Source organism: Mirounga leonina, unplaced genomic scaffold, assembly GCF_011800145.1.
Source record: "Mirounga leonina isolate KUSES-001 unplaced genomic scaffold, KU_Mleo_1.0 Mir_224, whole genome shotgun sequence".
Lineage (NCBI taxonomy): Eukaryota > Metazoa > Chordata > Mammalia > Carnivora > Phocidae > Mirounga > Mirounga leonina.
The window spans coordinates 8,797,041-8,824,695 of NW_023270615.1; the positions used below are offsets into that span (position 1 = coordinate 8,797,041).

The following is a 27,655-nucleotide window of genomic DNA, read 5'->3' on the forward strand; positions in this document are numbered from 1 at the left end:
TTTTGGAGAGCTTGTCTCTCAAGAACTGAAACAAAAAGTTCGAAAAACTAAAGCACATTCTAAACACAATAACATTATGTATTTCTGAATAGTAATGAAGAGTAGGCTTTCTTTTTTTTTTTTTTTTAAGATTTTATTTATTTATTTGACAGAGAGAGACACAGCAAAGAGGGAACGCAAGTAGGGGGAGTGGGAGAGGGAGAAGCAGACTCCCCGCCGAGCAGGGAGCCCAATGTGGGGCTCGATCCCAGGACCCTGGGATCATGACCTGAGCGGAAGGCAGACGCTTAACGACTGAGCCACCCAGGTGCCCCGAAGAGTAGGCTTTCATATATGGTTTTTCCTGATCTCTGAAGCTTCACTACCAATACTCTCGTGGCTTGTTTCTATCCAGAAGTTTATAGTCTAAGTGAAGAGAAAGACCTATTTAAGCACACTTAAGTTTAACAGGGTATAATCTGGCATCCACAAATTGAATAATTTGGAATGAAAGAAAAGCTAGAAGACGTTAGGCTACTCAAGTTCTAATAAATTTAAATTGACAGACACAGTGAGGTAAGGGCACTCCCAACAAAAAGGACATCATGACCGACGGCTGGCAGCAGACAATTTAACCAAAGGGGAGAGTCCTAGAAATTAATGAGGGCAAGTCCATAAATGGTCTTGTCCTCTTTTCTAAATGACAGAAGAGAGGTACACCCACCTGGAGAGTCCTAATATTCATTTCCTCAAATGTTCCCCATAATGTCATTTTTAATCAATGACACATGCAACTTTTACTATAATTAGCTTGGTGGAGTTTTGTTTTTGTTTTGCAAAATGGGTTGCTAATCAGCCCTCATTTCTATCTTCTGTCAGTAAAGTATAAAGAGTCCCTAAGTTACAAATGAATCGTCCTAGGGATACTGGTAACACTAGGTGTTAAAATTTTAAAAACACATTTTCTAATAAATTCAATGTAACAACTAGTAGTTGGGTCTCTAACTGGGTCCTAGATGCTTACAAGTGAAAAAACACGCAAACTGGTGTTATAGAAAAACCTATTTTGGATGAAGAGATTTCTTTCCTTTTTCTGCTTGTGATAGAAGCAATGAATTTAGTGTGAGTCTTGGAGATTACTTGTATGAGGAGGAGAGAGCTCCCAGTATTAGCAGAATAGAGGAACTACGAGTGTGTGCTGTGCTAGCCAGGAGAAGAGGGCCTATGAAGGGAGATAATCTTCAGGGGCAGCTTTAAGAAAGGAAGGGCTTGGGGCGCCTGGGTGGCTCAGTTGGTTAAGCAACTGCCTTCGGCTCAGGTCATGATCCTGGAATCAAGTCCCGCATCGGGCTCCCTGCTCAGCGAGGAGCCTGCTTCTCCCTCTGACCCTCCCCCCTCTCATGTACTCTCGCTCATTCTCGCTCTCTCAAATAAATAAATAAATCTTAAAAAAAAAAAAAAAAAAGGAAGGGCTTACCAAAACAGTTCTATATCCCAGCCTACCATTCTAACCTATAATTTCTCTGAGAAATAATCTAGACTACAAGAATTTAAATGATTAAACCATTAATAAAATGTCTCAACACAGATTTGTCAAGCAATACAGAATGAGGTAAGAGTGCCAGGTGTCTCTTTTCAGACTTCAAATGTATTCAATAACTACAAATATAAAGCATTTACTCTAGGTAACTCCACATCACTTACACCCATCATATAGTCACTGTTCTGTGTATATTAAAAATGTAAAATACAAAGAATTTCTGTGTGGTTAAAAAAACAGAATGACCTACTTCTTTAAATATCTCTTAATTTTTGCTTGATTTTTTTTATGCTAAGAAGTTTCAGCAAAATGAGGTTCTGGTACTGATTCAGTACTTTCTTACCCGTTCAATTCTTTCTCTGGTCCTTTCAGTTCCTACCGGAACTTCATGAATATGATAATGGCAGCAAAGGAAACTCATGACCGGATCAGGTGCATCAAATAACTCTCGCAAGTAAGAGAAAAATCCATACTGTCTGAAACGAAAAGCATTTACTAGATTTTTCTTAAAAAAAAATCATTCACAGAAATCTGATAATGAGTGGCAAATAATAAAATATAATAGTACAGCAAAAATGTATTTTAAAATCACTTAATATTAAGTGATTAATGTTGAGACTTATTTCCTTGTCAGGAAAGCTTAATATATTCATGATTACAAACTTTATAATCTCTTTTGTTTCTTGCATTGCTTTTATACTTAGGATGTTTACTTACATTCAGAATTAAGATGTTCACTTATAGCTGTTTTATAACTGCAAATTTTCTATTTAGTCCTTCTGAAAATTACTTCTGCATTATGAAGTGATGATTTGTTTTACTTTCCCAATACCTAACCAACTATTTTAATATCTTTCATTAAACAGTCCAATATTATTCCACTGATCTGAAACATCACCACTATATAGTATTTCATGGTTTGTCTGTTCCTAGATTTTTCCTTATTTTAGACCTAAATAGAGATCCTAAAAGGGAATCATATAGCCTCTAACATTTATGCGAGAGATAAAATATACTTAAGAGCTAAATGAATATTGATTAACCAAAGTAACAGGTTAATTCTAAAAATATTTTCGAGACTTACTTTAGCTCATTCAGAGATCTTGAAGGTGCTTTGTCTGCATATGAGCTCTCAGGAGCAATAACAGCATTTACTCTTAATTTTTTATTGTCACGAATCTGAATAGAAGGGAAAGAAAATATTTTAATTACCATATACTATCAATCAAAATGATTATTAAAGTTATATTCCTACGGGTATTCATAAGATGATCAGAACCTGGGTATTCAATGGTACTTTCAAGAAAATTTTTTAGTGTGGTAATGACACTATAATTACATGTTTTTATAGAAAGAATTTATCAGTGAAAATAGTAAAAGAAATATGTTCTAACAGTTAAGGAAGCAGTAATACCAAAACTTTCAGAAAATAGGAGGAAGTGCAACAGCCATTTCCCAAATCATTTTATGATTCCAGCATAATCCTGATACCAAAACCGGACAAAAAACAATATCCCTAATGAATACACATACAAAAATCCTTTACAAAATATATTAGTACACAGAAACTTTTTTCCCCAAAAACTTCACATTTAATAAGTATCAAATTTTTAAATATATTTATATTTTGATCAATTACATAAATTAAACTCAATACAGAAGAAATTTAGCACAGCTTTAAGAAAATAAAATTTTAAATGTATTTATTTTGGTTGCAAAGATGTATATGACAGTGTGATCGATATGACTTTCAAGCATAAAAATATATAGAAAAATTCTAAGGCAACCAACTGCAGGAATATGAAAATTTGATCTAATGGAATTGACCCCTGTCCCTCAAACCAGCCTCCTATTCCCAAACATTCTAAGCTCCTCTGCGGAAGGCACTTGCTGGTGGTGGTGGTTAGAAAGTGATCGCCAGCTTGTGTAAGTTTCATTACTTTTACTTTTGTCCGGTGTGACAGTACAGACTAAAACATACACTCCCCCCCCTTCATTATTACAATAATATGATCTCAGATTTTCACAATTTTGGGGGGTCCCATTATGGTAGAGTTTTGCTGTTACATTAGGATAAAATCTTGTGAGGAAATTGCAATGAAAATGCAACTTCAAGAAAAAAAAGATTTAAAATTTTAAATATTTGTGTATTTTTCTTTGTGTATTATCTATAGTGGTTGATGGTACAATATGTGAACAGTACACATGACCAAGTAGAGTTTATTCCAGAAATGCAAGACTGATGGAAGGTTTCAAAAACCAATCTAATTTATAGCAACAGAATAAACTACAAAAGCCATATGATCATGCCAATAGATGCGGAAAAATACGGTAAATTCTCTGCAAACTAGGAACAGAAGGAAAACTTTATCAACCTGATAAAGGGCCTCTATGGTAATTGTACAGCAGACATAATACTTATTATACATGGTAGTATGGGAAATGGTACTCTAATAGATAATACTACAGGAGGCAGTTATATACAATAAAGTTCACAATTTAAAATACAAAGTCACACATGTGAGAGGAAGTTCTGGTCCTGCTGAGAAGCTATGGAAAGTTACAAAAATAAAGGTCAAAATTTCAGGAACCCATGTCACATTATCCATATAGGATTCAAATCCTTAGCACAGAGGAAGCATGAGTTTTTGACTCAAAAAAAGGCACTCAGTGTAGGCTAAGCAGGCCATTTCCAACAGAAAGCACCTAATTCCACCTGACTGAATGCCCTTCACAGCATGCCATATCAGATTTATAATCCAAGTAACCTACTTCTTCAAAAAGCTCTCACACCAGACCAAAAACTCACTGGATAAGCTTAAATAATTCCAAACTAAACAACTGTCTAACTTTTTGGAGTCCATTCTATAATTTTATACATGCAACTTTTTATGCAATTACCATATATTCCTATTCCCTGCCAACCCCCAAACCAGAAGGAGGGCAATATGGTAAAAGCCAGAAAAAGGATTCTTTCCAATCACTAGTGTACCACAGAAATAGAGGACCACTTAGGTGATTCAGGGTCCTGTCCTCATTCATACCTGCTAGCAAAGATTTAAACAAAACAGAATCTAAACCTAATCTTTAGGGCTTTTAAAAGAAGGTGACATACACAAAAGGAAAGAAATCTGACAATAACAAGAGCTAACAATACATACTTTATAGATAACCACATGTAATAAAAATAATCGCAAACAAGCACTGTTCTACACACCTTTTCATTTATTAACCAATTTAGTCCTCACAACCAACTTTTGAAGCAGATAATATATCTACATTTTACAGATGAGGAAATTATGGCATCAAACATTTAGGAAACTTGCCAGTTTAGTAGCAAAGCCAGAATTCAAATCTTGGCAGCCTATCTATAGAGTCTGTGCTCCTACCTACTAAGCCACATTGCCTTGTAGTGGCTTAGATTCTCAGTGGTGTTTCTGTAGCCAGATACAGAATTCTCATTCTGTATCTCATTCTCATTCTTTTCGAAGAGGTTTTATTTAAAAGCAACAACATATTGATTCCCACGCTCCCCATCAAAGAAAAACCGAGTTCATTCCAATATATTTTCAAAAAGGACGTCTAAGACCAAAGGTCCATCGCTATGGTTTTTTTCTTAAAACAGTATGACAGAATTACTCTTACTAACTCCAACTCAAAACATGTTACAGATGAAATTATGGGCTGTTTTTTCCTTGCAAAACAAATTCATTCCCCAATGATGACAGAGATAAAGAAATTCACAAAACTGAATGATTTTACACAAGAGTTACTGCTGGTATAGTTAGTCACTATTTTTTGCTTTAGTTTGAATTTAAAAACTTAAGTACCAGAAGATTAGCACCAGGTGAATCTAAGTATTATGTTGGTTACTTGCCTCTTTGAGAAAAACCTCCATATCTTCTTGACTCTCAAATACAAAAGCTCTCAAGTCATTTGATGAAATATGATTTTCAATATATTTGGCATTTTTATTATCTTTCATATTGATCTAAACAGAAAGAAAATATAAGTTAATTCTCATGAAATCCAATCCAAACTGATTACTAGAACATAATTTTACTTTGTTTAATCCGATTAAATTTAATAGCTGGAGGGGGGAGAATTTGGTATTGAAGAGTCAACATTTTAAAACCTCTACTTAATTTAGTACCCAGAAACATCTAATCAAAATTGATATGCATCAGGTGCTTATTCACGTCTTGTTTTTTGTTTTACTAAGAAATAACTGTTCCTTTTATAGTCAACTCACTGGGAAACCTCTGAAATAGGCTTAGACTGTAATCTAAGAGTGTATTTCTCATCTATCCCCAAACTTTTAATATTTGTCGTCCTAATCTTCAAGAGGAAGTCATACATGGCAATAACTGATCAGTACAAAAACACAAAGAATTAAAACAACTTTACCAGTGCTTTCCAGAGAAATCCTAGGCTTGTACCACTAAGAGCATAAGCTTTAGGATTTATCTTTTAAATATTAACAAATCAGGCACTTCTGCATGTGAGGCTCAATGTTATGGAAAATAGTAAGGTCAAGATAACAAATTGTTTCAAGATGACTACAATCTACTTTCTGCAGATTTTAAGTAAAAAAAAAAAAACAGAACACAATAAAGCTCTATAATAGGTGTATAAAAAGTGCTCTCATGGAATTTCAGGGGGGAGACAGATAATCTTCAGCAGATGGAAATCAGCTTTCTTGAAAAACACATTTATGAAAGGGAAGGGTTCTAGGTACCATATATATATAAAGCACCGCATACTAGTTAAGAGCTAAAACTCTGGGGTCAGACCGACGTTGCTTCAAATCACGTACCACTTGTCTCTCTGGAAGTGTTAGTTCTGCACCCACATGGGTACAGTGAAACAGTCTATATCTGAGGAACAAATGTGGATTAAGAGAGCTAATAAACTTAGTATGCTGGTCATACAAACATTGGCAAATATTACTATTTTAAAGTATAAAATATCATTTAGCATAAAAAATGGAAAACTGATACACAAGCAAACAAAACAAAGTCACATAAAATACCTGGACATAAACACTACAGAAATTTAGCCTCTATCGTTTGACTTTTTTTTTTTTTTTGGGGGGGTATCAGTTACTTCATTAGAAGGAATAGTACAAATGAAAGAAAAGTGGGTGTTAAGCTACAACTTATAGAAAGGGTAAAATAACCCCAATGTGACTGCAGAAGTCACCTTTTTAAAAGTCACACAAGTAGGGGTCATGTCTGTCCCTGCCCAGTTTGTGCACTTCCAGAAGTGACCGCGTCACACTTTTTTTGCCAGGTAACACGCAAACTGCACTGCGTTCAGTCTGGCTTCCTGACATCCTGAAGGAAGAAAGACTTCACCACTTTGTTGGCTCTGAAGCTTCATCAATACTTAGTGTGCTCCCCCTCGTCAGATTGGTAAAGAAAATATCTGGCAAAGTTCAAGGCCACTCCTTCACAACATAGTAAAGACAGAGAGAGGCAGACAGAGGGAACATAGCGCTCCAAGGTGATCTGGTGGTTGATGGCAGACTCACAGTTCAGATTTTTAACATGAAATCTTTCTATATATCCTATCTTAGAACCGGTTTTATAAATTCATTAATCGGTCATAAATGTCCTCTTATAGTGAATGACATTTTTAATGGCTGCATAGTATTCCAGTCAATGGATATAGAATAATTTACATGACCAATCAATTTCTTTGGAAATTTTGTTCTTTGCCCCACCATTATTTATGCCATAATAAACACTGCTGTGAGGAACAGAACTATAAATACATCTTTGCACACTTCTCCCACTGTAGCCTGGAATGGTTAGAAATAACTCATGGACATGGATTGTTAGTTGACAAGTTATATGGCTAAAATTTTAAGTTTATATACTGCTAACTTGTCTACATTGGTGACATCTCAACTAGATATTGAAAGATTAAGTGTGTGTATGTGTGTTGGGGTGGGGGAACACAGTTGGAAAGGTGGTAGGAAAGGTAAAGGGTTATTCCAGAAAGGATAAAAAGCAAGCAAGACTATATCTTTTTATCTCAAAGATTCAAACCTAATTTGAAATATAAATATATGCCAGCTAGTAATCCCTTTTGGTGACAGGCTACTACTACTAGGAGACCAAATGATAAAAGGATGGCAAATTTACTAAGGTTGTGAATTATAATTTTGAGGTTGACATTTTAATAAAAATCTGTTCACAATTACTTGCATTATAATTTCTTAAGACTCAAAATATTTTCTTATATTTTCTTTCAGTCCTTACCAGATTAATCAAAACAATAATGTCTGCATCCAAAATAGATATTCCCTTCTTGATCTGGCAAAAATACTCTAATAATACATACCTGAGCAAGAAGAGAATACAGTATTATGCATATTAATTTTGCTAATATAATCTAAGATATTAAAAAAGACAACTACATGAAATGATTTTAACTAAAGAATAATACAAACATGAATTAAAGAAGATAGAAGTTTTCATGAATTCTGCAAGGATCTTCAGTGCATTCATTTCTAAAGTTAAAAAAAAAAAAACAAAAAACCACCCAGCAATAACAATCCTTAAGTCATTTTTGGGTAAGTTTTATCATCGCCAAAGACTGGTTTTTACTTTATTTTCTCTTTCCATGGCCAAACTTATTATTTAAAATATTTCAGATAGAAATCTTCCTAGCCATTCCATGGCCACACTTCATTAAATGATTTACTCAATATAGCTTACCCTATTCTTAATGACCCATGATCATCAAAAAGAGCTATCCATCAAAGGTTTATGAGGTCAACAGACTGCTGGCTGCATTCTCAGAATCCTAAGAATGCTCTGTTACTTGTAGGTGACTTTCTCTTCTTTCTTCTGTTGGTTCCCCCCATCAACATAGTTATTTACAGCAGTTTCCAGCCCTTGGGCGGCATTTAATCTATGGCCTGCTGTAACCTAAGAATAACAACTGCCAGAAGGAACTAGCTAACCAAACTAATTTTCTACACGATTCTTGGTCAATAAGCTAAGTTTCATTCTCTTTCTAGACAAAGTTCAAAGACTTATTGGTCACAACTCAGGTATGGATTCAGCAACCAGTAGCCACAAGTCTGATAATGGAAAACCAAGGTGTTAATAAGACTAGGAATTCTTAAAACAACAAAAATCTATAAAGTTTATAGATTATAAAAGGATTATAAATTAGAAAACTAACAGATACAACCAAGATGAACAAAACTTCTTACCGTGAGCATTATAGGCTCACAGACTCTTTGCTTAAATTTGTCCCGGTTACTTCTTAGCCATAAAACAGCATCATATGTGTCACGGAATCTTTGTCGCAGCTTATCTTCCTTCTGATTCATAAGACTGTCAAATCGTACAATATTATCACCCACACCTAAAAAAGGAAAATAAAGTATTAGTTCTCTGAAAACTTTCGTGAAATAATCCACTAGTAATACAAAAGGGTATCTTAGATCCAAAAGTTAGCAACACCACTCAGCAAGTACCCACCACCGTGAGAAAGCAACACCCTGCACAAACGGCTATCAAATTTCCAAACATTTCAGATAAAACATGATCTTTAAGCTACCAAAATTAAACAGGTCACAAAAATAAATAGGTCATGTAAAAAAAAAAAAAAGGAGTAAAGAAACACTACATTTCCTAACATGAGATGACTGCAATAGGCCTTCAAAATTCTGAGAGAAAAATTATTTTCAACCTAGAGTCACATATATAACAAAACCAAGGAAAGCAGATCAAGAAATAAAGGTATTTTTAGGGATGCAAAGACTCTGAAATTAATCCCCAAATATCTCTTCTTACAAGGTTACCTAAAGATGTGTAAGGAAGTAATTTAAGAAAATATTAAGTAATGTAAGAAAAACAAAAAGCCCACGGAATTCAGGAATAGCTTTACCCAACACAGAAAAGGATCTGTGACAAAGCCCGACAAATCCCAGACAACAGCCACCACACAGGCAGCTCTGAAAACAATCCATTTAGATGGAAGGAAGTGGATGGAGGGCTCCAGACCTCAAGAGAATGCCTACTCTTTTTTTAAGGAAATGTTAAAGCAAATGGTTTTTGTTTTTTTTTTTTTAAAGGTAAATTAAAACCTTTAAAAAAAAAATAGCTATCAGTGAAAGGAGATCCGATCAAAATGCACTACCTGGCTCTGCTGTGAACTAAGTTTCACTGCTGTAACAACAATACTTAATATTTCTAGCTTTTAGAATTAACTCTTAAACATAGCACATAAAACTTGATATGGTTCTCAATAAAATGTTTTCAGCCTTGAAAATATAAAAACCAGAGTACAAATTAGAGGACTTAGAATGTCAGAAGAGCAGAAAGTAAAAAGGATGAGTCAAAGTGTGTATTCAAGCAATACAACTATTTAATGACACAAAATATAAAGATAATCATAAAGGTTAATGATTAGTAACTAATATTAATAATCCCACTTGAGGAATTCAAATAGGATGGGAATTGTTAATGAGCCAAAATCTGTATCTCAAATTACAAAATATCAAAAGATAGTATCTAAAATTGATTATCAAGGCATGGTGAAATAAGAACATAATAAAAATATAAATGAAGATCTACTGGAAAAAACTGCTGAGTTAAAAATGCACACACCTGAGAGTGGGTGTGGAGGTTTGAAAGAGGTGGAGGGCACTCTGCTAAACATAAAATTGAGGTTGTTTTCTTTTTTACTGATCTTAGTCGTATACACTGAGTAGACAGAACTTAAGACCTCTTCTATCTGAATAATGTTATAAATCTATTTTCATGGTCCATAGGAAAGAAAAGCAGAGATGAAACTGGATAGGTTTCAAAGGGGCAAAGCTAATGGAAGGTTCTGAAGACTAGAATGAAGAGCTTAAATTTGATCTGATAAACAACAGTGAGTGACTTTGTGAAGAAAACAAAGGAAACCATTTTTAGAGAAATCAACTGTCATAATCTGACATATATAAGGCAATGGTAGCCAGTGGCAAAGCATGGTATATGCTACCTATAAGTGATTAAGGCATTAACTTGGAAAAATCAAGCTGAGCTTCCTCAACAAGGGGACGTGAGTAGCTAAAGACACGGTACCAGGGGAAGAAGAAAGCCCATCAACAGAAACAGATCTCCATTTTACAAACATCTCTTCACCCTAAGTTTCATAAGACTTACTCTTTCTCTCCTTCTCTAGGCTCTCCTTCTCTCCTCGCTTATCAATTACCTCGCCTTCACATAATGCCTTTTCATCTTGAACTCGTCTCAAATCATTTGTAATGGCATCAATCTGGGGCTGAAGATTCTCACAGTTTTCTGAGGTCTTCAGTTCATTCTGCAAATCCTCTATCATCTTCCGAGTGTTACTTATCCTCCTCTGGCGGTCGTGTTCTTCATTCTGTTTTACGGTTAATGCCTGCTGCAGTTCCTCAATCTAATAAAACAAAAGAAGGATGGTACTGGAGATTGTTTTTTCTCTTGCTTTATAAGGCTTTTATAGCAACACAGTATTTAAAATGCTAACAACCTAAGCATGGGTGTTCTCACTAAAAGGTACTCTGCTATAATTGAGTGTTACTCCTACCAGACCACCTGCTATCTTTATTTGTTCACTAACATATCCTAAGTACCGAGAGTAGTGCTTAGCATATAGTTAGCACTTATTAAATATATGCTCAATAAACAATATCTATAAAGCCAATTCACAGATTTCTAAATACTGACAGGAAATTCATATTACACACCAGAAGACCACAATTAAAACAGCATTCACACGTATATGACAAACTTTCAATAAAGCAGTAATAGAAATGACAATGAAGATTAGGTCTCTTAACTTTAAACTGAAATTTTTTTTTTTTTTTGGATTTTATTTATTTGAGAGAAAGAGTGAGCAAGAGAGAGAGAGAGAGAGAGAGAGAGAGAGAGAGAGAGAGAGAGTGCGCGCCCATGAGCAGGGGGAGAGAGAGAGGGAGAAGCAGACTCCCCGCTAAGCAGGGAGCCTGACATGGGGATCGATCCCCAGGACCCTGGGATTATGACCTGAGCCAAAGGCAGATGCTTAACTGACTGAGCCACCCAGGTGCCCCTGAAACTATTTTCTTTCAACAGAATTACTAATACTTGAAATTAATATTTTGAGATTAATCCAACTATATGTTTAGATTTGTTGACATATTCAAGGTAAATTATTTTTTAAAAACCCCATATAAGATGCCAGTGGATTTTTATCAAAACCTTATAAAGTCTACCTAAGAGTTAAGACTTTAAGATACACATACATACACAAAAATACACATTATACAACCCTATTTTTTTACAAAAATAGAATTTTGTACTGTTAACACAAATCACATAATTTGTTAACTTGCTTTCATTCCAAGTCCTATTTACTTACCCTTCCACCCTCCCCATTATCAAAGTAGGACCAAATTCATTATAGAAAATATGGAAAGTACACTAACTTTTAATAATCATTTATAATCTTAATATCCTTAAACCTTTACATTTTAATACCTACTTATATCTTTCTATAGAACATATGTTTTATGGCATCACTAAAATGTATTGAGAGCAGTTTCTCATTTCTCCCATGTCCTTAGCAAAATAAAATTTTGTTATCTAAATGTCTGGTTATATGGATATAACACATTTTGTCCCATTCCCTACTGTTGGACATTTGGGTTGATATCAATTTTTCCTTTCTAAAAATTTAACTTTGACAGTGTCAAGAAAATGAACTGAAATATCCAAAATCCTATCTCCTATACCAAACATGCAGAAGAAAGAATTATTTAAAAAGTTAAAATACGTATCTGTGATTGAAAGCTGACAATGTTCAATGGACCTAAAAGAAGGAAAGAGACAAGAAGCCACAGTGTCCAGCCAGGAAACCCATGAAGTCCAAGGCAAAGGGAATAAACAGATATAGAATTAAGAATCACCAGAGCCCGGGTCGCTCAGTCATTAAGCATCTGCCTTTGGCTCAAGTCATGACCCGGGGTCCCGGGATTGAGCCCCGCATCGGGCTCCCTGCTCAGCAAGGAGCCTGCTTCTCCCTCTCTCTGCCGCTCCCCCTACTTGTGCTCTCTCTCAAATAAATACATAAAAAATCTTAAAAAAACAAAAACAAAACACCAAACACATGAAGAAGTCCAGCTCCATGAAAAAGGGACAAGAAATTTAGCAAACAAAACCTTTGTACTCCCAGCAAAACAGAGACCCACCAAGCTACCAAAAATCACTGCGCTACTGAAGAAATCTGTACGACTAGAAGAAAAACTAGGAGCCCAGTCGTCCCTATCCTTCCAGGTAAGTTTTCTGAACTCTAATTCATGAGCAGCTCTCACCCAAGACACTTCCATGACTAATCCCATCATATTCTGGTTTTAGCTCAGACATCATAGGTCCAAACTCCTAGATCACCCATCATCTTCAGTTTCCATGAATGTTCTCTCTTGTTCTGACAGTTGGCTATTCCTGAAAGACACTTCTCTCTAGTATCCTCTCTAAGGTGACCTCTTGCCACAATCCTTCAGACAGCTTCAGAACTCAGAGGTGGGGAGGCTGTTAATCCTCATTAATCCCTACTGTACTATTTCCTCCATTAACTGAGCCCCACTTAATGTCCCTTGAAGGCTGTGCTATCAGGTTTTACCACCCATTATCTCTGTTGCTGTGTTAATACCTCCTCAATATCCTTCCTCCATTCATTGATAATTTTAGCATGCCACTCACTGTTTTTCTCTCCATATGCTGAAGTCCCACAATCTAACTCTTTGGCCTCTGTGTTCCTGGACTTCAACTTTAACCATCTTTTCCTAAACCCCTCCTCAGCTACCTTCTCCTACGGTTATACTTCAGATCATGTAAAGCACCAAAAATCGTACACCTGAAAACCATTTCTACAAGTCTATTCTGCCAGTCCCCTTTACTTCCATTTTACTTACTATGGTATCCAAACTATTGACTCCATAGAGTCCTGCAATCCAGTGACCCTGCTCTATCTTTTCACAATCCATCATCCCCTTCATTTCTTTTTTTTTTTTTTTAACCTGTTGAGGTTCTACAACTCAGCACAAGAACCACTCCTTTGGAAAGACTCTTGACCCTCCACCATTCCTATGTCACATCAGCCAGGAAAAAAAGCACAGTCTCTATTGAACCTAACTATATACCTTCTATGTATCTGTACCCAAGCAGCTGACGTAACTCTCCAAATACACATCTCACTTTGAATTTATGACCACAAAATTTAAATAGGAACTCAAAACTACTAGAAAAACCTATGACATTTCTCTAATAAATACGTGTGCTCATTCTAAAAGGAGTTCACATCTTGGCCTCCACCCTTCCTCAGTCCTTTATTGCTGCAGGCCCTCTACTCACTCAGCTAAGGACTTTGTCTCATACTTCATTAATAGCATATAGTTAAAATCAGTACTATGAACAGAGTACTATTCCTGCTTTAAAACCTATCACCCTATTTCCATCTGTACTCACTCCATTTTACCTTGTACAATGTAAGGAAAGTTTGTGCGTGTGAAGCAGATGTGTGAAGCAAATCTCCTGCACAAAATCCTTTCTAGCATTTACATAGCTGTTACTGTTAGAGTCCTTTTCATATAGTCACCCATTCGGCTCTTACAACAACCCCATGAAGTGAGTGCCATTATTCCATCTTTAAATATGGGGAAACTCCTCTGTAACTGGTCTATAAATAATGTGGAATGCAAATAATTTCTTAGAGATAGAACAAAAATACAAAGAAACAGAGTATCTCAGAGAAGAAAGGGCTAGAGACATAATCCAGGAGATTTTATATCTCATAAGAGAGAGGAGAAGAAATCAGAGTATAAAAACTCAACACAATGAATTAGTGAATAACTGGTTTATACATACATAATAAGACATACATAATCTCACTACTTTATAATTTCACAGCACCTATGGTTAAAAAAAAAAAAAGCCCCCCCAAATTCCAGAGACCAAAATACACACAAATACACTCATGGACATATACACACCCCAACAAGCCAGCATGGTGAACAACAGCACTCTTGAAGAAATGGAGTGAGAGAGACCTCAGCTTTCTGAGCAGCACTGTTGGATGCTAACACACAGGGGGACAAAGTTCCAAAGGGCCACTATCTTTGATCTAGAATTCTTTTCTGGCTAGTTCTAGCTAAGTTGTCTATAAAATTTGAATATAGAATAAGAGGTTTCCAAAAATGCAAGGATTCAGACCTTTTACTCTTTTTCTTATTTCTTAGGCATCTACTTCAGGATGTATGTGCCATAAACCGAAAAGCGAACGGAGATGGAATAAAGCCATGGATCTAGAAACCATGACACCGACACTGGAAATAAAGCTACCTAAATCTAACTAAGGCTACTCCAAGCAGTGTTTCTCTAATTACTTATGCTGAAGGACCTATTTTAAAAAAAATTCCAAGCCATCAAAAGTCAACTTTATCAATTACAACCACAATAAATTAACAGTCATTTCGGAAAAGAGCTTGTCAATTCCTTCAAAAGTGAATTGTATACCTAAGATATTCTACTCCTAGGAAATTATCAAAGAAAAATGAAAGCACATATTTATACAGAAACCTGTACAAGAATACTCATGGCAGTTTACTGGTAATAGCCCCAAACCAGAAATAACCTTAATGTCCATCAATTGGTGAGAAGATAAACTGTGGTCTCAAGGGAAAAAAATTCATTAAACAAAAATAAAAATACAACCTATCAAAATTGGTGGACACAGCTAAAGCAGTGATGAGAACAAAGTTTATAGCATTAAGTATATACACAAGAGGAAAAGTCTCAATAATCTGAGATTCCACCTCAAGAACCCAGAAAAAGAGCAAAATAAACCCACATCAAGCAGAAAAAAAGGAAATGATAAAGATATGAACAGACATCAATAAAACTGAAAAGGGAAAAACAGAAAAATCTACGAAACAAACAGCTAGTTCTTTGAAAAAAAAGCAATAAAATTAACAAACCTCTAGAAAGGTTGCCCCCCAATCCCAAAAAAGACAGAAATTACCAACATCAAGAATGAAACAGGGTTATCATTGTATCACTACAAACATCAAAAGGATAGTAAGAAAATTTATGCACACAATTTGAAAACTTAAGACACAATGGACCAATTCCTCAAAAAACAGTAGCTACCACAACTCCTTAAATATGAAATAGATTATTTGAATAGCTCTCTATTAAAATTCGTAATTTTAAAACTCCCCAAAAAAGAAATCTCAAGAACCCAGATAGTGTCATTTGAGAATTATTCGGAAGGTTTGAAGAAAAATTAACACCAATTCTACACATTCTCTTCCAAAAAAAAAAAAATTGAAGAGGAGGGAACACTTCCCAATTCATTTTATAAAGCTAGTTGGTACTCTGACACCAAAAGCAGACAGACAGTACAAAAACTATAGAACAATTTCCCTCAAATAGACACAAAAATCCTTTATTAACAGAATTCAACAACATATAAAAGTATATTTATATACCACAACCAAGAAGTATTTTCACGGATGTAAGATTACTTGATGGTAAAACAAACAAACAAAAACAATGTAATGCATCATATTAACAAGCTAAAGATGAACATGGACACTATCATATTGATAGATGCAAAAAAAAAAAAAAAAGCACTTAAGAAAATCCAACACTCAATGATAAATACTCTCAGAAACATGGGAATAGAGTGAAACTTCCCAAACTTGATTAAAAAAACATCTATACAAAACCTACAGCTAACAATATACTTAATGGTAAAAAACCAGTTGCTTTCCTCTTAAGATCAGGAACAAGATAAGAATGTCCACTCTTGCCATTCTTATTCAACACAGTGCTGGTAGTTCTAGGCAGCACAGTAAGGCAAGAAAAGAAATAAAAGGCATATAAATCAGAAAAGAAAAAATAAAGCTGTCTCCATTTGTAGATGACATGCTTGCCTATACAGAAAATCCCAAGGTCTCTATTTCTTTAAAAAGAGAGAGGGAGAGAAAAGAATCTCTTGGGTCTAATCTCACAAAACATAGATGACATGAATACTGAAAACTCCAAAACGCTCACCGAAGAAATCAAATATCTAAATAAATGAAGACATACCGTGTTCAAAGATTGGAAGACTCAACACAGTAAAGATTTCAATTCTCCCCAAACTGATACACTCGTTTAATGCAATTCCTATTAAAATCCCAGCAACAATTTTCTGTAGATATAGAAAATATTTGGATGTCATCAGGAATGGCAAAATCAAACTATGAAAATCCTCTCCTCCATAAAAGCAATGAAAACACTGACAAAAACTGTCAAAATTAACTTTTTTGGAACTTTGAAATTTAATCAAAGGTTTATAATTACCTAGAGACTGTTTATTCAAGAAAAATGCCTGAATCTTGGTTAAAAACAGCAAACCCTGTGGAATTCTGAACATGTCCCCATTCCCTTCCCCAGTTCCATGGCAGCCTTGAAAATCAACAGCCCACAATCACAGTGAAATCAGCAACATAGTAACACTGGAGAGGTCAGAACAAAGTTAAAAAGGTTTCAGGTTCTCATTCTCAGAAAACTACCATTATCTGATCTATCTGCACTTCCTGGAAAACCTTACCACAAGGCCTATCTTTATTTGACATGACTCCACAGCTTGCAGCCTTTACCCTGAAGGCATTTGTTAAAAACAATCAGTGGCAAGTGTTTAGTACCACTGCTGTTTCATGAGGAATAACAGTTGTGGCAAACAATAAGCTAACCAAAAAAACTTAAGCTGGAGAATGAGATACCCCGTAGGAGACTTGGGAAACTTCTGGGGAATCCAGAAGGCTACATGTATGAGTAGACAGTATGTATGCCTAGGACTGTGCACATGCTCAAGACTGGAAGAGGCCCTAAGCTCTCACAGAGGCTAAGGGCACACAAAGAATGTTTCTCCTTGAGGCTATGCGCAAAGAGAAAGTAAAACCCAAAACAGAGCTGTAAACTAGCATTGGATATTAACCAAAGCTTGCAACAATTCAGAGAGCACTTACTGAATCTTGGTACACAGTATACTAAAACACTACCCTGCTGTGTGTTGAAGGTGTGACCCAACATGCATGAAGAGACCCTCAACAAAGACAGGGAGATATCCTGGTTACAGTCATTTAAGGAAATATCTGACCAGTACAAACTCAGCAGAGACTTCAGTAGTGACATACAACAAAAAATACAAATTTCAAAGAATTAGTTAGGAAAGTAACTAAAAAACAGCAACAACAAGCCTGGGGAGGGAAGGACAACTGATTTCAAAGTTGCTACATCATGCTACTTCAACTGCCAGTTTCAACAAAAATTACAACACTTTCAACAAAAACAAAGTATGGGTCACACACTGGAAAAAAAGCAGTCAATAGAAAATATCCCGGAGGAAGCCCAGAAATAGACTTACAAAGTAAAGACTTTAAAACAGTTATTTTAAAAATGTTCAATCAACTAAAGAACTAAATCAACTGAAGAACTAAATCAACTAAAGAAACCATGTCTAAAGAACTAAAGGAAAGGAAGCGAACAATGTCTCATTGAATAGAGAGTATCAACAGAGGAAGAAAAGTATAAAAAAGAGCCAACTAGAAATTTTGGAGTTGAAAAGTACAATAACTGAAATAAAAGATTCACTAGTGAGGCTAAAGAGATTTGAACAGGCAAAACAAAGGAAACCTGAAGATCGGTCACTTGAGATTATCTAGTATGATGAAAATAAAAAAGTGATTAAAAGGTATATCAAAGTATACCATTGTATATCAAACTATGCAGAACAGGAGTGTCAGAAGAAGAAAAGAGAAAGAGGCAGAATGAATATTTGAGGAAATTAATAACCCCAAACTTCCCAGCTTGGATCTAAAACATTAATCTGCATGGCCCAGAAGCTAAATAACTTCCCAGTAGGATAAACTTAAGGAAGAGTCACATTGAAAAACATAATAGTTAACTGCTGAAAAAACGCTGGAAGAAAAAAGTTAACTCATCATGTACAAGGGATCCCCAATAAGATTAAAAGCTGACTTCTCATCAGAAACCAGGGAACTAGAAAGCAGTGGAACATCATATTCAAAGTGCTAGGGGGGGAAAAAAAAAAAAAGAACAAGAATTCTCTATCCAATAAAACTATCCTTCAAAAACAAAGTATAACTTAAGACATTGCCAGATAAACAAGAACTGAGAGAATTCGTCATTAGCAGACATACCCTACAAGAAATCCTGAAGTCTTTCATGCCAAAATGAAAGGACACTAGACAGTAACTTGAATCTATACAAAGAAATAAAGAGAACCAGTAAAGATAACTACACAGTTAATACAAAAAATAGTAAAATTTTATCTGTTGTTTGTAACTTTTTTTCTCTTATCTGACTTAAAAGACAACTGTTATGGTATTAATAAAAAATATTTATTTTCTTAGTCCCTAGTCCCTGGCTTGGAGTTCTAAAAACCCTTGGAATTTCCTGAGTGACAGGAACATCTTTTGTTTTGCATACCAAGCACCCAAGCACTTTGGACCATGCCTGATTTTATGCTAATAAGAGGACTCTTGGAAGGGCCCCCTAGATAGCTTCAGAATGGAGACTGGTTGCCAGAAGAATCAACCACATGGATTAGAGGGCTGAAACTTTCAACCCCACCCCCTGACCTCAAGGAGGGGGAAAGAACTGGAGATTGAGTTCATTTACCAATGGCCAAAAAATTTAATCAATCATGCATACATAATGAAACTTTAATAAAAAAAATCCTAAGATGATAAGGTTCTGGAGCTTCTGACTTGATGAACAGGTCAACATTCTGGGAAGGTGATGCACCCAGAAGAAGGAATGAAAGCTCTGAACACTCTATCCCCATACTTTGTCTTATGCAGCTCTTCCATATGGATGTTACGGAGTTGCATCCTTTATAATAAACCGGCAACTGTTAAGTATATTTTCCTGAGTTCTATGAGTTGATGTAGCAAATACCAAACCTGAAGAGGGGCTGCGGGAACCCCTGAATTTGAAGCCAAGTTAGGCAGAAGTGCAGGCAGCCTGTGTCCTGGGTCCTTGAGACTTATGTATGAAGCAAGGGCTGTCCTGTGGGACCAAGCCCTTAATCTGCCCTAATTCCAGGCAGTTAGTATCAGAATTGAATTGAATTGTAAGACACTTGGTTGGGGTCAGAAAATCAAACATTGTTACAAAAACAAAACTATATGAAGAAATAATTATAAAAGCTGTGCTGACAGGCTTATAATAATTAAAATACAATTTGTATGACAACAACAGCATAAAGGAGGGAGGAATGGAATGGAACTATGTAGGGGCAAAATTTTGCACACTACTGAAATTAATTTGGTATATGAACCAGATTGTTATAAATTAAGATATTGTTATTCTAAAGGCAGCTACTAAGAAAATAGCTCAAAAAATACAGTTAAGCGTCTGCCTTCGGCTTAGGTCATGATCCCAGAGTCCTGGGATCGAGCCCCGCATTAGGCTCCGTGCTCCACGGGGAGTCTGCTTCTCCCTCTCCCACTCCCCCTGCTTGTGTTCCTGCTCTCGCTCTGTCAAATAAATAAAAATAAAATCTTAAAAAAAAGGAAAGAAACAAGGTAATTAAAATGGTACAACAGAAAATATTTAACATAAAGTAATAATAGAGAACTAGAGGAAAAAAAAACTCCTAAGACGCAGTGACAATAAATTAGCAAAATGGCTCACGTAAATGCTACCTTCGCCAGGAATCACATCAAATGTAAATGGATTAAACACTCCAATTTAAAGGCAGGGAGAGGAAAAATGGATACAGAAGATGGATCCGGAGTTCATCTCCTCCCATGGACACAACAAGGTAACAGGTACAACTATACAAGTAACCCTGGAAACAATCTAAAGACTGGCAGAACAGATCCTCCACAGTCAACTGTGAAGAGGAGGCCACGCAGAAAAGGATAGGAAGGACAGAGACACTACTGGAAAGTAAAGCCCTGGAGGCAGTAACCACAAATGGGTAGGACACTACAAACATGGAGAAATTAGAGGATCAGACCCCACACCAGGAAAACCTGGCAGCAGGGGCCTGCACTGGGAAGACGAATCCCTGTAACATGAGGCTTGAAAAATCAGTGGGACTTAAATCTGAAAGAGCCAGAGGGGAATAGGAAACTCAGCTGCTGCCCTTAAAGACTCGGCAAAACAAGTAACTCTGTGTAAGACACAGCACAGAAGTAGCTGTCTGAAAAGCACCTGGGGTATAAGTGAAGGGGATTTACTGACTAATCTTAGAATGTGTGAAGGGACAGCGATCTTCAGATTTCTCCAGGAACAAAAGTGCTGGCAGATGCCACTTCTTTTCTACTCCACCAGCTTACATAGCCGGACACTTGCAGAAGCCAGCGCCAACACTCTCCCCCATCTATCCTGCTAGCAGTATGTGCTCCATCCAAGCATTCCCCCGAGGACGGACCCATCCAAACCACTGCTCCTGCCTCACCCCACCCTGGAGGCTGCCCGAGCAGGTACTGGTGCCAAAGTGATTCCTGCCTGGGGAGGCGGGGGGAGATAACCCCACACACTGGCACACCCGCAATTCCAGCAGCCCAGACTCTTAGCTGGCTGTGCAGGGAGCAAGCTGTGCCCTTTGATGCTCCTGCAACCACGGCAGAGGCTAACAGGAGACTCCTAGGCTGATGGCCAGCCCTGCCTACCAACAAGCCTGAGGCAACCTCAGGCCTCTCAACAGCACAGAGACCAAACCCTGCCTAGTGCACCCACAGCATGTAATGGGGGCCATGGCAGTCGGCTAGGCTGAAGGCAACAGTGGCTCAGCCACAAAAGTGGGGTATATGCAGCCCACACAGAGGGCACCTCTGGAGACCAGAGAGGGCAAGTGCTATACGGTACCATAGGACCTCTTCTACACAAGGCCATGACTTTAACAACTAGGAGATATAGCTACCCACCTAATACAGAGAAACACAGAGTCAGGCAAAATGAGACAGTAATATGTCCCAAATGGAAGAACAAGACAAAAATCACAGTAAAAGAGCTAAGTGAAATGGAGATAAGCAATGTACCTAATAAAGAATTCAAAATAATGGTCATAGAAATTGGGACATAAGAGTGGATGATCTCAATGAGAACTTCAACAAAGATAGAAAATATAAGAATCAGAGAATTTAATAATGAAATTAAAAAAATACACTAAGAGAATTAACAGCAGATTAGAAGACACAGAAGAATGTATCAGTGATCTGGGGGACAGGGTAATAGAAAGCAATCAAGCTGAATATCAAAAAGAGAAATACTAAAAAAATGAGAATAGATTAAAGGGAACTCAGCAACATCATCAAGCATAGTAACATTCACATTATAGGGATCACAGAAAGAGGAGAGAGAGAGAAGGGGGCAGAAAACTTATTTTAAAAAATACTAGCTGAAAAATTTCCTAATCTGGGTTAGGAAACAAGATGAACCCAAGGAGGACTACACCAAGATACATAATAATTAATTTTTATGAGAGAATTTTTAAAGGAGCAAGAAACAACAGTTACACACCAGAGAAACCCTGTAAGGCTATCAGCTCATTTTTCAGCAGAAAACTTGGCAGGCTAAAAGGGAGTGTCACCGATATAGTCAAAGTGCTGAAAAGACAAGACCTACAACCAAGAATACTCTACCCAGCAAGGTTATCATTTAGAATAGAAGGAGAGAGAGTTTCCCAAACAAGTTAAATGAGTTCACCATTAAATTTAAAGGAAGCTCTTTCAGTGCAAAGATAAGGCCATAATTAGAAGAAAATTATTAAAGGAAAAAAGTCTCACAGGTAAAAGCAAACATATACTAAAGGTAGTAGATCAGTCACTTTTAAAGCCAGTTTTTAAAACACAGAAGTAAAATCAATTATACCTACAAAACCTTGTCAGGGATACACAAAACAAAAAGATGTAAAGCATGACATCATATCCATAAAATGTGGAGGGGAAGTAAAAATGCAGTGATTTTAGAATGTGCTCAAGCTTAAGCAACTATCAACTTAATATAGACTGCTACAGACATAAGCTGTTATATATGAGCCCATGGTAACCACAAATCAAAAACCTAAAATGGACACAAAATAACCCAGAAAGGAATACAGGCATAACACTAAAGAAAGCTTTCAACCACAGGGTAAGAGAGCAAAAGAAATGAACAGAAGAGCTACAAAAAGAAGCTGTGAATTGTGTAAGACTGAAGAGTCACAGACTTGTACCCCTGAAACAAATAATACATTATATGTTAATAAAAAAGATAACCTGAAAGTAAAAAAAAAAAACCCCCAAAAAAAGAAAATAAACAAAATGGCAGTAAGTACATACCTATCAGTAATTACTTCAAATGTAAATGGATTAAATGCCCCAATCAAGACACAGAATGACTAAATGGATTAAAAAAAAAAAAACCACCACCAAGACCCATATATATGCTGCCTTCAAGAGACTCACCTGGACCTCAAGACACATGGACTGAAGTGAAGGGATGGAAAAAGGTAACCCATGCAAATGAAGCAGGGAAAAAAATAATCAAGGGTAGCAAAAGAATGTAAGATAAAATAGACAATAAAACAGACTGAAGCAAGAGCCAAAGAAGAGCACTACATAATGATAAAGTGATCAGTCCAACAAGATATAACAATTGTAAATATGTATGCACCCAACATAGGAGCACCTAAATTATTTCATAAATATTAACAAAGTGAGAAATTGACAATACAATAATAGAGGACTTTAACACCCCACTTACATCAATGGATAGATCATCCAGACCAAAAAAAAAAAAAAATCAACAAAGAAACAGTGGCTTTGATTACTTAGATTAGATAGATCTAACAAATATACACAAAACATTATCCCAAAACAGAAAACACATTCTTTTCAAGTGCACATGGAACATTCTCCAGAAAAGAGATGTTAGGCCACAAAACATGTCTCAACAAATTTAAGAAGACTGAAATCATATCAAGCACTTTTTCTGACCACAATGATATAAAACTAGAAATCAATTACAAGAAAAATCTGGAAAGAACATTAATACATGGAGGCTAAACAAAATGCTATTTAACAATGAATGGGTTAAACAAGATATTAAAGAAGATTAAAAAAAAAATATATGGGAGACAAATGCAAATGAAAACACAATGAGCCAAAATCTCTGGGACGCAGTAAAAGCAGTTCTAAGAGGGAATTTCATAGCAACACTGGCCTATCTCCACAAGGAAAATCTCAAACAAGTGCTAACCTTACACTCAAAGGAACAAGAAAAAGAGCAAAGCAAGCCTAAAGCTAGCTGAAGGAAGGAAATTTAATAAAGATTAAAGCATAAATAAATGAAATATGGACTAAAAGAAAAAAGAAACCAAGAGCTGGTTCTTTGAAACAATAAAAAAGTTGATAAACCTTTAGTCAGACTCATCAAGAAAAAAAAAGGGAGGACTCAGATACAATCTGAAATGAAGGAAAAGAAATAACTGACACTACAGAAATAAGAAATATTATGAAAAATTATAGGCCAAACAAATTGGACAATCTAAAAGAAATGGATAAATTCCTAGAAACATATAATCTCCCAAAACTGAATCAGGAAGAAACAAAAAATTTAAACAGACCAAAATCTAGTAATGAATCCAGTAGTAATCTACTCAAAATTCTCCCAGAAAACAAGTCCAGGACAAGATGGTTTCACAGGTGAATTGTACCAAACATTTAAAAAAAGGTAAATACCTATTCTTCTCAAACTATTCCAAAAACTGGAAAAGGAAAGAAAACTTCCAAATTCATTCTACAGCATTACAAGAATACCAAAACCAGACAAAAAGACTACCAACCAACAAACAAAAAACTACAGGCCAGTATCTGATGAATATAAGATGCAAAATCCTCAGCAAAGTATTAACAATCCAAATTCAACAGTACATTCAAAGACTCCTTCACCATGACCAAGTGCAACTTATTCCAGGGGTGCAAGGGTGGTTCAATATTCACAAATCAATGTGATACATATTAACAAAAGGAAGGATAAAAATCGTATCACCATCTCAATACGTGCAGAAAAAGCATTTGACAAAATACAACATCCATTCATGTTTAGAGAGAAACCTACCTCTACATAATAAAAGCTATGTATGAAAAGCCCACATCTAACGTCATACTCAATGATGAAAAACTGAAAGCTTTTCCTCTAGGATTAAGAACAAGAAAAGGACATCCACCATCATCACTTTTATTCAACGTAATACTGAAAGTCCTAGCTGCAGCAATCAGAGAAGAAAAATAAAAGACATCCAAACTGGTAAAAGGAGGAAAACTGTCACTATTTGCAGATGGTATACTACATATAAAAAGCCCTGAAGTCTCCACCAAAAAAACTGTTATAACTGATAAGTGAATTCAGTCAAGTTGCAAGATACAAAATTAATACAAAGAAATCTGTTGCATTTCTACACACTAATAATAAAGAAAACAATCCCATCTATTACTGCACCCCCAAAATATAAAATACCTAGGAATAAATTTAACCAAGGAGGTAAAAGCCTTATACTCTGAAAACTATAAGACATCGATGGAAGAAACCAAGTGACACAAACAAATGGGAAGATATACCACACTCATGGAAGAATACCATTAAAATGTTTAAACTATCCCGAACAACCTAGAGATTCAATGCAATCCTTATCAAAATATCAAGAGCAAAAAATAAAAAATAAATAAAGAGCATTTTTCACAGAACAAAGAATCCTAAAATTTGTATGGAAACACAAAAGATCTTAAATAGTCAAAGAAATTTTGAAAAGAACAAAGCTGGAGGTATCTCAATCCCAGATTTCAGGGTATACTCCAAAGCTATAGTAATCAAAATAGTAGGGTACCAGGTGCCTGGGTGGCTCAGTTGGTTAAGCGACCGCCTTCGGCTCAGGTCATGATCCTGGAGTCCCTGGATCGAGTCCCGCATTGGGCTCCCTGCTCGGCGGGGGGTCTGCTTCTCCCTCTGACCCTCTTCCCTCTCGTGCTCTCTGTCTCTCATTCTCTCAAATAAATAAATAAAATCTTTAAAAAAAAAATAGTATGGTACCAGTTGAAAAACAGGCACATAGATCAATGGAACAGTAGAGAGAGCCTGGAAATAAACCCACACCTTTATGGTCAATCTACAACAAAGGAAACAATAATATACAAAAGGAAAAAAAACCCCAATCTTTTCAATAAATGCTGAAAAACTTCATAGCTACATGCAAAAGAATGAAACTGGACCACTTTCTTACACCATGCACAAAAATACACTAAAAATGGATTAAAGATCTAAATGTGAGAACTGAATACCATATAACTCCTACAAGATAACATAGGCAATAATCTCTTTGACATTGCCCTTAGCAACATATTTATGGCCATGTCTCCTCAGGCAAGGAAAAACAAAAGCAAAAGATAAACTATTGGGCCTACTGGTGTACCAAATACAACTACTGGTACACCAAAATAAAAAGCTTTTGCACAGTGAAGGAAGCCATCAACAAACAAAAAGGCAACCTAGTGAATAAGAGAAGACATCTGCAAATGATACATCCGATAAGAGGTTAATATCCAAAATAAAGATCTTATGTAACTCAATAACAAAAAAACAAAAAACCCCCCAAAAAAACAAACAAAAAAAACTCAACCCAATTAAAACATGGGCAGAAAATCTGAACAGACTTTTTTCCAAAGCAGATATACAGATGGCCAACAGAAACATAAAAAGATGCTCAGGGCGCCTGGATGGCTCAGTTGAGGATCCAACTCTTTTTTTTTTTTTTTAAAGATTTTATTTATTTATTTGACAGAGAGAGACACAGCGAGAGAGGGAACACGAGCAGGGGGAGTGGGAGAGGGAGAAGCAGGCTTCCTGCGGAGCAGGGAGCCCGATGCGGGGCTCAATCCCAGGACCCTGGGATCATGACCTGAGCCGAAGGCAGACGCTTAACGACTGAGCCACCCAGGCGCCCCAAGGATCCAACTCTTGATTTCAGCTCAGGTCATGATCTCAGGGTCGTGAGATAGAGCCCAACATCGGGCTCCGTGCTCAGCACTGAGTTTGCTAGAGATTCCCTCCCTCTGCCTCTGCCTCTCCCCCTGCTCTCTAATAAAATAAAGTCTTTTAGAAAAAAGATACTCAACATCACTCATCATAAGGAAAATGTAAATTAAAACCACAAGGAGCAATCACTTTATACTAGTCACAAAGGCTAGTATCAAAAAGACAATAACAAGTGTTGGCAATGATGTAGAGAAAGGGGAACCACTGTGCACTGTTGTTGGGAATACAAGTTGGTGCAACCACTGTGGACAACAGTATACAGGTGCCTCAAAAACTTAAACAACAGAAATAGTGTAAGATCCAGTAATTCCACTACTGTGTATTTACCTGAAGAAAACGGAAACACCAGTTTCAAAATATATATGCACCCTATGTTTATTATAGTATTATTTACAATAGGCTGAGCAGGAAAGCAACCTTAAGTGTCCACCTGTAAATGTATAAACAAGATGTGGTGTGTGTGCATGTGTATGTATATAATGGTGTCCGTGTGTGTGTGTGTGTGTGCGCGTGCGTATAGACTCAAGTACAAAAACTGCTGGTTGCCAAAGGGGAAGTGGGTGGGGGGATGGGTGAAATAAGGTGATTAAGAGATAAAAACTTCCAATTATAAAATAAACCATGGAAATGAAAAGTACAACATAAGGAAAACAGTCAATAATATTGGAAAAACACTGTATGATAATACAGTGACTACACTTATCACGGTAAGCAATGAGTAGTGCACAGATTTATGAATCAGTGTTGTACATTTGTAACTAATGTAATGTTTTATGTTAATATTTACTTCAATAAAAAAAAAAGAAAACCCATGATCCACAAGAAACACATTTTAGATTCAAAGATACAGGTTTAGGGCGCCTGGGTGGCTCAGTTGGTTGAGCGACTGCCTTCGGCTCAGGTCATGATCCTGGAGTCCCGGGATCGAGTCCCGCATCGGGCTCCCTGCTCGGCAGGGAGTCTGCTTCTCCCTCTGACCCTCCTCCCTCTCATGCTCTCTGTCTCTCATTCT

At 36.4% G+C, this 27,655-nt stretch overlaps 1 protein-coding gene across 2 annotated transcripts in view; it reads right to left on the minus strand.

Moving 5' to 3' along the window:
• Window positions 1-27,655, minus strand: part of SMC5 (structural maintenance of chromosomes 5) — a 94,283-nt gene that overhangs the window by 32,080 nt on the left and 34,548 nt on the right. For both annotated transcript variants that reach the window (XM_035029072.1, XM_035029071.1), the window contains exons 9-13: window positions 10,693-10,948; window positions 8,748-8,902; window positions 5,397-5,510; window positions 2,604-2,698; window positions 1,863-1,995 (exon numbers count right to left, since the gene is read on the minus strand). In XM_035029072.1, the coding sequence (XP_034884963.1) occupies window positions 1,863-1,995; window positions 2,604-2,698; window positions 5,397-5,510; window positions 8,748-8,902; window positions 10,693-10,948 (753 nt within the window). The remainder of the gene's footprint in view (window positions 1-1,862; window positions 1,996-2,603; window positions 2,699-5,396; window positions 5,511-8,747; window positions 8,903-10,692; window positions 10,949-27,655) is intronic.